Source organism: Falco biarmicus, chromosome 9 (genome assembly GCF_023638135.1).
Source record: "Falco biarmicus isolate bFalBia1 chromosome 9, bFalBia1.pri, whole genome shotgun sequence".
Classification (NCBI taxonomy): Eukaryota; Metazoa; Chordata; class Aves; order Falconiformes; family Falconidae; genus Falco; species Falco biarmicus.
In genome coordinates, this window is record NC_079296.1 from 50,301,788 (window position 1) to 50,315,475 (window position 13,688).

Here is a 13,688-nt window from a genome sequence, read left to right on the forward strand (position 1 = left end):
CTTAGCACCATGGTGATGTAGTGAATACTCAAGGGCTGTGAAACGTGGAGGAGCAGAGAGCAAGGTAGAGCAGCATGTGCTGTAGGTGTGGATATGTGCCGTAGTGGCAGCTAAACAGCCGGACTGTTTAACCTTGGTGATGATCGGAAGCCTTGTTCAGCCCTCAGGGCAGAAGAGATTTGCCTCTCCAGATCTAGGTGCAAAGTTTTAAAAGCCTGTATGCAAGTCTTCTGATGCGATGTCCTGGAATACTTTGTTTTGCATCCTAACGCATTATTCCTTCTTTTCCTCATTTAACAGCATGAGGTACTTTGATAGAGCGGCTTTATTTGTTGAAGCTTGTCTGAAGTACGGGGCGTTTGAAATGAATGATGATACAAATATCCTTTTTCTGAAATCCTGTTTCTGCACCTTTGTGCTCGTAAACAGTGAGTATGCGTGAGCCAGTGTTAGGTGAACTGGTCTGCACAGGAATAGGTGTTCCTAGTATTTATTTTCCAGGTAATGTAGTTTGAAGGAAGTATGAGGAAACAAGTGGAAGGAAGACATTTGCATAAATCCTTAACATTACCTCCTCCTGATGCTCTGTGAGGCCTGTGGCACTAGAAACCAAACTAAAAGTGAAAAAATAATCATAGGAGAGAAAAGAGCGGATGATAAAATGTTCTTTGCAGAACTTGAAATCATTACTGCAGCCTGTATAGTGGTTCAGTTATCTTTTAAACTCTGTATCTCAGGAAAAATAATCCCTTCATTGAACCCCTCTACAGATCAACATACTGTTTTAGCAGTTGAGGTTCTTTAGGAAGGAGTCAGTTCTGAGACAGTGACAACAAAGAAAATTAAAGGTCAAGATCAGATGAGCTGAAAATGTAGTATTTTAATAGTATCTAAATATTGGTCACTGCAGTCTGCACATCTAACATAGCGTTCTGGAAACTCTCAACAGTTGTTCTGACTTCTGTATTATGTGCAGTAAAAAATAATGCATATGTAAATAATACCTGATTGTATTTTATGGAGTCATCACTGATGTCAGCTTGTAAATAAAAAAGGCTACTAATAAGTCATGTAGATAACTCCAAATCTAATTTAACGAACGAATTTTGTAGTGTGAGCTTACAATTTCTTAACTTCTTTTGCAAGTTATGACATGGTATTATGGTAGGTACTTAAGTGTATCTGAAACCTATCTGTTTTATTTATAGCACTCTGCATATTGTCTAATAAATGATAATATGCATCAATAGTAGAATTTAAAGCAATTTTTTGTCTATATTTGTGCTGAAACATACTGGGTTAGCACAATTGGCAGCAATGTTCAGCATTTTCAGCTTGGGAGAGCTAAAGTGTGTGAAAAAAAAAAAAGAAAAGGATTAATATTTTTTTCATTTTGCTATTTATTTTGTGTTTTCCTTAATGCTTCATTTACATAAATTGATCCATGCTGTATATGCAGATTATGCCAGAAGCTTGAAGCTCCTGGGCTTTAAACAGGGAGCTATTCTTTTTGCCTCAAAAGCAGGAGAAGCTGGTAAAGACTTATTGACTGAGCTCAAACAGCCTAAAGAGGAAGTGATACAAGAGTAAGAACTCTGCATTTATGAGGAGATTTGGGTTCTTTATCAGACTGAGATTCCACTGTGTGAAAATACTTTTTTCTCTTGAATCACTGTACTAGCTGATATGTGTGATCTGAGCAAATATTGTTAAATGTGTGTGGAGGCAAGATTAAGAACTGGTTTATGTTTATTTTTATGTTAAAATTGTCCTCACTTTCACAAGAGGAGAAAGAAACCTATGGTAAAATTATACAAGGATATTTCCAACTTTTTCAACCGTAGCAGAAACCGAATTTAAAAACATGCTGAAAGACTTCTGTACCTGTGTAAAAGTCTAGTCCATTTACTTCAAAAAATCAAATTTTTATAGTTCTTCGCTACTGTTGTAATTATATGTATAAATGGTTCAGTCTGTAATATAAAAATATAAATATATTTAAAGAATAAATATAGATCAGAAAACACATGGGTCTTTCCTGGAACATTGTGTTTTCTCAATCCAATTTTCCTGTTTAAAATTACTGTTTAAATCAGTTCGCTGTATTGTCATTTTCGTAACTGTCTCAAATGGAATCTTTAACAGCTTTACTTATGAAAGTTTTCTAACATTCCAAAAATCCATGAAACGACCTGCTTTTCAATTAAGGTATTGTTATATTCTGTTATTCTGAAGTGTGCACTCCCTGCACGCCTCAGGGAATAAATTCTGCCTTGTGCTGACTGGTTCATGGCATCAAAGGATGGGACAAGACCCTACCTCAACAGCAGCAAGGTAGGCTCCTGTGTAATATTCAGGAGATCGCTAATTCTGTCTCTACAGTTACTGTTTTGTTTGTTATTTGAATGTGGGATTAACGATAGGTAAAAAAAAGCATTTTTTCAAAGCCAAAATGCTGGCTTTTTAATTAGATACTTTTTATGCTAACACATCTTATGGTCCAGATACTTAAGGATGCCACCGATTGAATCTGTTCTCATTTTTGTGCCAGTATTTCAGTATTTTAAGTACTTGTTTTCATCACTGCTTTTTATGTCAGATATGTCTTTTCTACTTACTACTGATTGACTGAGAAATTTTACAGCTGAGGAGTGGATGCTGATGTTAAACTGCCCTTGCAAATTGAAGACCGTGGCACGTGAAAATTAGTCTTGGCTAAGACAAGTTGTTGGAGCTACTGAAGTTTAGTATGCAGTAGTGAAAAGAATCAGGTCATGGAAGAGGTCTCTTGTTTGGAAGTAATTAATGGCTTGTCTACTTAATGTGCGTTGGATTCTCCTTAGGTTTGAGTATTTGTGGATACATACTCTTCACGCCTTCCTAGAGGAGCACCAGCTTCTGGACATTTCTTAACTCCATAAACCTCCTAGTTTCTATGATGGCATTTTCAATAACTTTGGAAAGGTTAGGCTTTTCAATAATGATATTTTTTATACAAATTGAAAATGTGAGTTTCATCACTAAATAGAAAACTGTTATAACTGCAGTGTATCTTATTCTTTCTTGGCACATCTTAAATACACCATAAAATACTTTGTTTAGTGTTACAAACAACGCTTACATAGTTACATTAGCTTGGGGAAAAAAGTGTACAATTAAATTTGCCTTAAGTATTAACCGGTGAGCAACATAGTTGAGCAAAATTAACTGCCATTAACGAAGGCCTAAATTCTGGCTCACACTGACGGCTACAACACTCCTCAATTCCTGCTCGTTTGTGCTAGCCATACTCATGGGCAAGGTTACTGCAGAGTTGGCGTAAGCACGCACCAGCTTGTTCTTTGACAGATGGCGTAGAATTGTCAGTGGGTCTCTGGAATAAAATCTGCTTTGATATACACTTGGATTTATAAATGTGATGTCTTTAAATGAAACACATTGCAAAGGCCTTTTAATACTGAATGTTTCTATAAACTGTGAAGTGTGAAGGTTGCAGAATACTGTGTGGCATTCCCAAGTGAAACCTTTATGATGAAAATAGAGTGTAAAAGTGATTGAAGAGTTTATTTAGATAATAATGCAGTCACAGTACAATAATAAAACCAAACTTTTAAAATCTCTGTGTGTCTGGATTCAATATAAAACTGTCATCGGTTGCACTGGGATTGAATGCTGATTGTGTAGTTAAAAACAGTTGTTTTGCCTTCTGGACCAGAACAATGCTCACGGCTGGGTTTAGTGGAGGAAGTGATTATCCTCCGTACATACTAGTCACATTTTCCATGTCGGTACTGATGAGACATTGGGTTTGAGCAGTAGCTTTACTAACATACATAACATTTGTACGGGTTAAATTAGAGCAGGACGTTGTCTGTGCTTTCTGATTCTTAAATGCAGGAAAATAGGTGATGTAAGAAAAATGTTTCCCTTCTGTTTTGGTGCTGCCCTGCAGCCAATAATGCAAGACTTCCTTGCTTCTCAGCTGACGCCGGTGAGCATTGCACATCTTGCTTTTGTCTAGGAGGCAGGTACACTTACGTCGGTGCAGGTAATCAGCTTCTCAAAAATAGGAAATGTATTCAGCCATGCTGAGATAGACGTCAGTGAAGTCTTGTTTTTCTCCTTCCTAGTTCACGTAGCTTTCCTCTTGGCTCCTAGGATGCTTCTGTCGCTTTGACTTAGAAGCTGTCTAAAAAAATACAGGTAACTGATCGCTACCTGGCTTGTACAGAATGAAATGTGAGAAGATCCTCACTTTTATGTTTGAAGGGCAAGCCTGAGAGTTTGGAATGTAAAAGAAACAGAATTGAATAAATTTTCTGAAGTTCCCAGTTTTAACTCCTTTAAATCCCTTTGAGAATTCTTTCCTGGAACCACTGTGAACAGTCCCAAGTAGCAGCAGCAGTTTATAATCCGTGTTTTCCTGGGTTTGCATTTTGAAGTTTCTGTCAACAGTAGAGTCTTAATTCTGGAACCTGTCCTTGGCCATTGGCAATGAAGAAACGGCAGAGGAGTTGGGTTTGCGAGCCAATGTATTGAGATTCTTTATTCATTTGTCTTTGAACAACGGAACGTGATGGTTGATTATCAGAGCAGATTATTCAGTAGCTATTTTAAGATTGTTTGCAAAAGGCCAGAACCTTTGTCCATAAATAAGGAGGGTTTTGCACATTTGGGTTGTCTAGATGAAGAACTGCTATATGGAGAACATCTTAAAGCATAACTAGCGATGGTTACTCCTTTCATTGCGTTACGTGAATCATTTTGGACTTGTATGACCAACGTAAAACCGTGCATATGACTGGATCTATAGGGATGCATAAGTTGTCTCCATTTCAGTGAAGCATTCTGCAATTTGTACGTCTGTGTGGAGCTCATCCAGTCCTGCAGACATTTTCTTTCTGGATCTCTGTGCTCATACTCAACTAGTGGTTTTACAACCCGAGAGGAGCTTATGATAAATACTATCATGGGACTCCTGTACTTAATTTTAAATTAAAACAGGGCTATTTTTTTTAAATTTCTGATTTGATTCTTTCAGTTTTACGATAATGGATTTACTTGTTCTAGCAGTAAATAAAAAGTCTAGAAAATAGTCTGGCAGCTTAGTTTTAATATAAGCAAGCCCTAATTTGAGTTTTAATTGGAGCATGGCATGCCTCACAATAAAAGCAGTCTCTGTAAATTAATCATTAAGTGTCTCTAAAATTGTGTAACTTGGACCTGTTTCTGAAGTACTTCTCCAAAAATATATATGTATATTATATGTCTGTATATATATACACATATGCATATATTTTATTTGGGGGAATAATTATGGAAAATGACAAAATTATTGTATTGCAGTGTAACAATGATTACTACTATATTGTGAATTATTTATTATTTACTTTCATTAAAATGCAAACAGTCTGCCAATTTAAAGACTTTGCAACCAGATAGGGGCATATATGATACATAAAGGAAACCTGCTCCAGAACGTTGATGTGTTGAGTGTCTGAGTCAATAATCTAAGAGATGATGCTTCTCAGCAGTTGACCCTAGAGGCAGAAAACAAGGACCATCACAGATTCTTTAATGGGAAATGGGTTTGGATTGGGTGATCACTGGCTGCCCAGAGCAGCTCAACTAAAAATCGAACTGCTGGTGAACAGTAGAATAACAGCAGCTTGGGAAAGAGTAAGGGCTTTTTGCTTTTTTTTTTTTTTTTTTTTTTTTTAATTATTTAGCTTATTACTTTCTCAGAAGAATTCAGTACAACTTCAATATTAACGTGACACTGGTAAGAGAATTCATTAATGAGGTCAAGCTAAAAGTGTTGTTTCCATACTAGTATTTAGTACTTTTGAATTAGGAATTCTTGATAGTAAATAAACTTGATAGTTGTGTTCTACTTAAACACTGAAGATAGGAGCCACAGCCGTGATAGTTTCCAGGTATCTCATCTGCTTCTGCTGGGAGGCGGCAGTGTTAAGCAAAATTAAAAAGGAAAGGGCTGAGATTGGAACGTGTTGGCACGTAATGTGGTTTCTTTCACGTGACTTATCTTACTGGTCGGTTTGTATGAGGACTAGTGAAAAACTGGCACCTAAAAATTCTATATTACATCAGAAAAATCGGAAGAAAAACAAATCGGCTGAAATTGGTTGCGTGAAGGCCTTAATCCTGCACAATTTTTCACACACTGAGCTGTTAGTCAGAGGAGAGGACATCGCAGCGATTTGCTGTGCAGAGGCGATCCTGTGGGAAGAACTGTCCCTGCCTCCTGGTTTAGTAAAGGCAGGTGGAAACAGATATCAAAGCTCATCATAAATTTCCAAAAAAAATGAGAAAAACTTACAGAAATTGGGAAGGAAGGAGAACTCGACAATTCTTAAATTGAACTGGAGGGGAAAAGTCCTTTTTCTTAGTGTCAGGGGGAAAGAGTGTTTAAAAGGCTTCTGTTAAAATGTGGGAATGGGAGAACAGCAAAACAAACGCGGGCTAGATGCTGATGATGTATTGGCAGATACTCAAGGCATAAACATTTTGCTTAAGAGTGGCAGCTTTAATACAGATTTATTCTTAAAGGCATTCAGTAGAACTATGTTCTTACCTCTCCAAAGGCGGTAGTACTAAAAAAAAATAAATAGCAAAGTCAGTATATGTTCATTTTCCAAGATAATTTAGATTCTTTGCCAACTTCATACCTGCTTGCATGAGTTGCTGGCAATGTTGTGTGTTGCTTTGTGTAGGTGGGAATTTCATAGCAATAGTAAGTTACCCCCCAGGCAAAATGGATTTTGTCCGCACCTGTGGATCCAAAGGAAGGAGGGGGACCTTGATAAAATCTGAAATTAGTTGGGTTTTTTTTGAAGCAGACTGGTGAATTTGAACACAGTGAAGATTTTTTTTCTATGGAACATGTACAAACTTTCTATGTGGACTTAAAAGCCGGCTTCCCTTTGGATGGGCAGCTGTCAGCCCATACAATTAAACTTTGCTGCCCACGTGCAAAGTACTGGCCTTCCCTATTGTATTTTTCTCCCTTGTTGAAAAGTCAAAGTCTACCTTTCAAAAAACGTCTGGCTTCTGTCAAGTGTTTATTATGTGTAGCGAGTTAAGACATCCTACGAAAGTATGTGCTGACAACTGAAATGGAAGTCGCTGGTTTACCTCTTGCAAATTTTAGTAACAAAGGGAGCCTGGAGTTGCACAGGTACAGTCAAGAGTCAACTACCAGGTGGCTTTCACCCTCCTGGAACAGAGAACGTTGATCTTTTCAGAGTTCGCTATTATTTTGCTGTCTCCTCAGTCCATCTGAAGAAATGAAGTTGTAATGGGTTGGGTGTGGAAAAAACCACACAACTAAAATGTGAAATGCTGAAATGGGTAAAACATAACATCTTGGCATAGGTTGTAGGTACACCTTGTGGATGAGGTACCTCATCCATCTGATTCCATCTGCTTTGGCAGTATAATAATAGAAAACGTGCAAATATAGTTGAACTAAAGCATCTAGATTTTTTTAATATTATTTTTTGAAAATTCTAGAATTTTTGTGTCTAACTTGCTGTTAACTTGTTTGTCTTAAGATGTAAATGGCTCTTCAGCTTGCACATAACAGTTGTGGAAGAAAAGGAAAAACGTGCATAGTCAGAGGAGGGAACCAACTAACATCTTTAAAACGCAATTGCAGAAGGTAAGTGATGCCCCCTGCTCCATGCCTGCTGGAGGAAGGGAAGTTTAAGTTGAATTTCAGTCTTGAAAATCTGAGATTAGCAAATACACGACATTAGGTTCATTTCCATGGTATTCATTGAAACTGTTGGTCCCCTTCCGTAGGTAGAACTTCCCCTCCACCTTCCTATTTCCCCCTCCTTCCCTGTCAGTGCAGCAGCAGCAGGAGGATGGCGGGTGGTCGGCGGGGACTGTAACCGCCTGCGTTAGGGAGCAGCTCATGAGCAGGGCAGGGATGCTGTGGGGTTGTCTGTTAGACCCCAAACTCAGCAGGTGGTAAAGGAAAGGACATTTAAACACGTCTTCAGGGTGACACTATTGGCCCAACGTAATGGTTTTCTTTCTGGGAATTAGGTCCATAAATTGAAAATACTTTTTTCCCATGTCATTGTCACCACTATTTCATTTAGCAAATACCGGCTGTAGTTCGGTGTGGTTCCCCACTGACAAACTCTCATTTCAGTGACTGCTTTCCAGAGGGTTATTGAATGGTGGTATTATATATTGTTCAAACCAGATGTCAACAGGTGTGTTGGGTTTTTTTTTGTGTTTTTTTTTTTTTAAAAAAAAAAAGAAAGGCAGGGTTTTGTCATTACTTTCCACCCTAGGGTAGCAGGAGATAATGGAGTTATATTACATTTGTCTGGCTCCTATTTCACTTGCTGTAATTAATAAAAAGCTATAGGCCACAACTTTCAGTTGCAAAAAGAAGGTCATCTTTGTGGGGTTTTTTTTGTGAATGGTCATTTTTTCCAAATACATGTTTCATAGCCATGACCCTAGTGAGTCAATCTGTCATTGCTGAGGCACCTGCTTTTTGAATCCAACTGTAGACTCATGAATAATTGTGTATTTTGGTGACCCTTTGAAAATGTTTTTTTCCAGTGGTGTTTGTGAATGAAAATTTACCATAGCTTACAAGCAGTCACAGATCTTGACGACAAAAAAAAAAAGAAAAAAAAAAAAAAAGTACAAAATGCATAGCGTATGTCTTCACGGGTCACAGTTCCTTGGTAGTATACCACATAACGTTGATAAACCCCTCTTGGTGAAGCTGCTAGCCTTTTCACAGCGATGCTCCCTCGTCGCTGGTGGTTGCTCACGGATACAAAGGCAAAGGTTACCGTGTTTCTGCATATCTGTCTTCTCCAAGTGTATTTTTCAGTTAATGTCTTCAAGGTTGTTCCAGTATGCTGGGCTGTTAGGAAGGCTTTTAGATTCTCCTCTTCCTCCTGGTGTGGCATCTGAAATGGCTGTCTGGACAGAAGGTGGGAGAAGTCTCTCCAGCAGGTAGGTTGGTTCTCTCGGAGAGCCTGTGAAATGCGGTCACTGTGTTACCCAGCAGCCAGGACGAGTTTTTGAACATATTTTCACGGTGAAGTGCAATATAACACTAACACTTGCAGGTTTGGAGGCAAAATACTTAAACAGAAATAAAATACAGGCTCATTTCAGAACATTTCCAAATACTCAGGGTATTCTACTACCGAGGCATATACTTGTTTTTTAATATGCCACATAACAGTGATTGTCAAGTATCGGTGTCCTCATTTTCAAAGTTTCTCCATCTGCCACTTACGACACATCTCTTTTTACCTTTCTGTTTTCTGTCTCTAGCAATGCTTTATATAAGCAGTAAATTAATCTGGTGTTTCACGTTACTTGCAGAACTAGTGTCTAGTCTATATCCAAGCTTTGTCAGCAAGCTTTGGTGAGGCTTTCGATATAATTCATCTTCTCTGGGCTCTGTATCTCTTATCTGGATTTACTGTGTAATTGTCTCCTCTTGCCTCAGCCCTAGCATTATCTTGTGCGACGGAAAACTAACAAGATTGCTGCTGCAGGAGTCGTTTTCCGAGACCACAGCTTTGATCACATCACCGTGCTCTTGAACTCCTTATTCACCATGTCAAGAAGTTGGTCTTATCTTCCAGCCTCAGCTCGCAGGACTCCCCCTCTGAACACTTGTTTTGATTTTTGTGGGCTTTGATGTTTTCTTATGTTTGGTAGAAAGCTGGGTGGGTTTTTTTCTTTCTTTCTTTTCCCATTTTTTTTACAAAGAAGCTGTTTATCAGATGGACAGTGCAGGATGAAGTTACGGACAGATGAATGGCAGCAAAATGACCCTGGAAATACGCCGTTCTGTCATAGCTCTGCCTCTGGGCCACCCTCCCGTTTTTCCTTGCTTTCCTACTATTAAGCCAGGATACAGAAGCACAGAAATGGCAGCAGAAAATGAAACAAAGCAACCACCTCCTTAAGCCAAGGTGGAGCTATGGCACGGTGCTACGACAATAAAAGCTCCAGGCTGTGCTGGGGAAATGGAGGGGAAGAGGAGGAGGAGATCCAAACCTGGCTCGGCCCAAGAGCACCACTGGCTGCTTTGTCTTTCTCCCACCTCGGCTTGCTCTGGTTCTGCTGAGGAAGCTGCTCTGCCATTATCACGGTGTGCAAGTTTGTACACGTAATACGGGATGGTTCAGGACTCGTAACCTCCAGCTATAAACTACAAGACTTCTTAAAGCACGTTGACTTACTCCATCAGCCAAATTCCCCACTGTCCCTTGCACAATAGATTTGCAAGTTTTCATAAAACTCATAATCTGGGCTGAAAAAACCTATTTTAATCCTTCTTTTTTTGTTGTCAGAATGGATTTTATTCAGTCTTCTTGATCAATTATCTTCTGTGGCTCCTAGATGAACTTCTTCCTTGTGTACTACGTGGTTTGGTAACCAGGCACCTTTCTGTTGCAGAAGAAAATGGCCCTGGGAACAAGAGGGCACGTATTAAAGCAATGGACCTAATGTTTGGAGAACAACTGGAGAACTTTGGGAGTAGAAAATATGGTTTATTAAGTAACAAGTTATTTCTCCACTTTAACAGAATTCCATTTGCCTGAGAAAAAAGCCGTTTCCTATTCATTTCTGGGTGATAAGGGCATCCTGGGCACTGGTACACAGCTACAAACACAGCAGCTTTATACTCCTTTTTACACAGGATTTCCACGCCTCATCCTGCCAGAGGAAGTATCTCTGAAGTCAGGAGTTATGCATGTCGAGAGTCATATGAACGTAAGTTCGTATTTTAAGAATAATTGGGTCTTTCTTCATAATCAGACACACCCTCACAACTTCTGAATTGGTTTTGGCCTTTGCTTACGGAAAACAAAATCAGAAAGTCTTTCCTTGGCTTCTCAGGATGGCGAGGCGCAGGGTTTTTTAATTCAAGAGGTCAGTGGCTTCTGACACTTCCCTTGCTACGTATCTGTTGCTCCGCTCCCGGTTTGGGGTGAGGACAAGCCGAGCTGAGCCGTGCTGTTAGCACATGGGTTTGGCTGGAGAGAGGAGGCTTGGCAGAACCGCCCCGGCTGGAAGGGTTTCAACCTAAAGCCAAAGCCACGTGCTGAAGGAAGGTTTCTCTGAGCATCCACATCTCCACGGAGCAAGAACACGCCGTTGTTGCTCTGCAGTTTCTCCTGAACAAGTTGAGATAAGCCAGTTCTCTTGAATATAAATAATATTAATTAGTCTTTTTCCCTTGCCTGATAGGAAAATTCCCCTAAATAATTCCCCTAAATGTCTTTTCTGCTCGGCTCTTAATTCTTTGAATAATCTGGCATATCTCCACAGCACTTTATGTGTGTATGCGTGTCGTATGTCATACACGGGCTATACGTAACGTCCTTTTCAGGAATCAAGGAGCATGCACTGGCCAGCCTCTCAGCTAGGAGCTGGTCACACAGGCACAGGGCTGAGTCACTCCCTGGTGAGCTGGGGCAGTAAATGTCACGTCCTCGTGCCCGTCTTCGCTTCCCTCGCACCCACGCTCCTCTGCACGGTCCCGCTCACGTGGCGCTGGTGCTTGTGTGGCAGCGTCACGAGAGAGGTCCAGAGGCTGAACTGGCTGGAAAATAGTGGGGTTTGATTGCTTTAAGGTCTTTGTGGGTCTTTTCAGATGAACATCTTGCTGGATGGGTTCCCTGGCCTGGTTCGCTATGTGCTTACTAAGGCACAGAGGGGTAGGCATGGATCTGAGGGTTTGGAGCGGGGGGTCGTCTGGCTTCAGGTTGCCTGTGCAGACGTGAAACCGCACTCTTGATTTGAAGCCTCAGGGGAGAAAGAAACACGTGAGGGGTTTGGTTTTTATTTTGAGTTACGAAATTTGACTTGCAACATCTATATTTGAAGTTACCAAGACAACCATTTGCATTGGAGGCAGCATACATCAGGTGTTCATGGTGTGTACTGTCAGTAGCTGGAAATCATTACAAGGAGAAAAAAATAAATCCCAAAACACAAACAACAAAAAACATAAAACAAAGGTATGAAGTTGCAAATATCTGAGTCTTTTCTATCTTACCTTGTTGTTATTTCAGTAATTTCTTACCTCTGAAATTTTAACTGCTATCTACAATAACTGAAGTATTGTATCATGACTTCTGGTTGCTTGCATACAATCCTTCCCTGGCGTATAAATCAACTGATTAGTTTGGAGTACTTGTTTGCCTGTTTCTTAATTCCTGACAACCCCAAAATTTTATTTCCACGATCTGAGAGGACTCGTTTGCAATGTATCATCATTGATTTTTCTGGGTTTTGTATGTTGCACAACTAAATCGGTGTTGCTGCCTGCAAAATGCTGTACAAACCAGCTCATCCTTCCTACGTTTGGGAGAAGGCGGCAGGCATAGCCATTTTTCCAAAGTGGAACAAAATGGAGTATTTTCTTTCTCCCTTCCCTCTAGAAAAACAATTCTTAAATACTTATCAAGCCAAAGAGACTTTTCTTTCTGACTGTTTCTTCCAGTCCTATTCTGTGGTTTACCTCAGCATCTGCTTTCTTTTTCCACTCTGCAAAGTTAAGCCTGGTTTTGATTAAAAGCAAGCTGAAAGGCAGATTAATGCATCGCAAGAAAAAGCAGCCTTGCTAATATGGAAAGAGAGCAGGAAGGTAATTTGTCAGTGGTCGCCTGGTCCTGGATGTGCTGTTTTCTGGTAGCAGCTTTTTCTCCCAGTAGGGCTAAGCCAATGCATAGGGGGTTTATTATTATTTTATGCCACAACCATCTCACGAAAAAACCAAGACATTCTTTGAACTGAACTGAAATCATCTGTTTATCCTTTCTGACTGCTTTGCAGGCAAATTCCTCAGCCACAAAATTATTTGCGAACATTTTTTTCTATTTCCCATTCCACCATTTTCATTTTTGATGAACGTTTAAAGTGTTCATGTTTCTGTGAGATTCCAGTGCTTTCTGATAGTATCTTACGTGACTTCAGCTTTCAAACCCAAGAGGTAGTGTGAAATCAGTGTCTTACAAATTACTGTCCCAAGCAGCCCCCATAGGCAATCCTAGTTCTTAATATTCCTTAGCTTTTAGTCAAAGAAATGCTGAATGAGTTAAATAATAACAGAAAAGTTAGGCAGAATAGGGAAAAAAACCCCAAAAGCCCAAAACCACAGCATGCAGAGTGCAAGTCAGTGAATGATGGAATGCTGAGACTGGAGAGGAGAAATAAAGGAGATCAGACTCTGCAGGAGGTGAGCGAGTTGTGCACCGATTCTGTATGCAGAACAAGATGGACATTTTTTCTGTAAACTGAAGGAGCCACGGAACTTGTCTTCTACCACCTGAAGGCAGCGTGAAGATGGGGCTGCTTCATTCCTGAGCCGGAGTGCGAGCATCTCCGAGGCAGTGGCTGCCCACGGGGAGCACAGGGCAGCGGAGCATCCTGCTCCCCAAGCACTGGGCTCCAGCACCACCCTGGGCTCCAGGCTGACCCTGTGGCTGCAGCAGAAAGCCAACGTGCAAAACCAGCGACTCCGCTGCTCAGGGGAGCAACAGAGCAGCTACCTATTTATATACGTGTAATAGATACATTTACCACTTTAAAAATTTCTGTTGTCTGCTGGATATCTCCCTAGCATAGCCTTCAAATACACATCAATATCTGGATTAATTTTTATT

At 40.1% G+C, this 13,688-nt stretch overlaps 1 protein-coding gene across 3 annotated transcripts in view; it reads left to right on the forward strand.

The window, feature by feature from the left end:
- The window catches only part of WDR11 (WD repeat domain 11), a 46,258-nt gene extending 42,640 nt beyond the window's left edge, over positions 1-3,618 (forward strand). For all 3 annotated transcript variants that reach the window (XM_056352102.1, XM_056352103.1, XM_056352104.1), the window contains 2 exons: positions 301-380; positions 1,433-3,618. In XM_056352102.1, the coding sequence (XP_056208077.1) occupies positions 301-380; positions 1,433-1,590 (238 nt within the window). In that variant the 3' untranslated portion in view covers positions 1,591-3,618. The remainder of the gene's footprint in view (positions 1-300; positions 381-1,432) is intronic.
- The last annotated feature ends 10,070 nt before the right edge of the window (positions 3,619-13,688 follow it).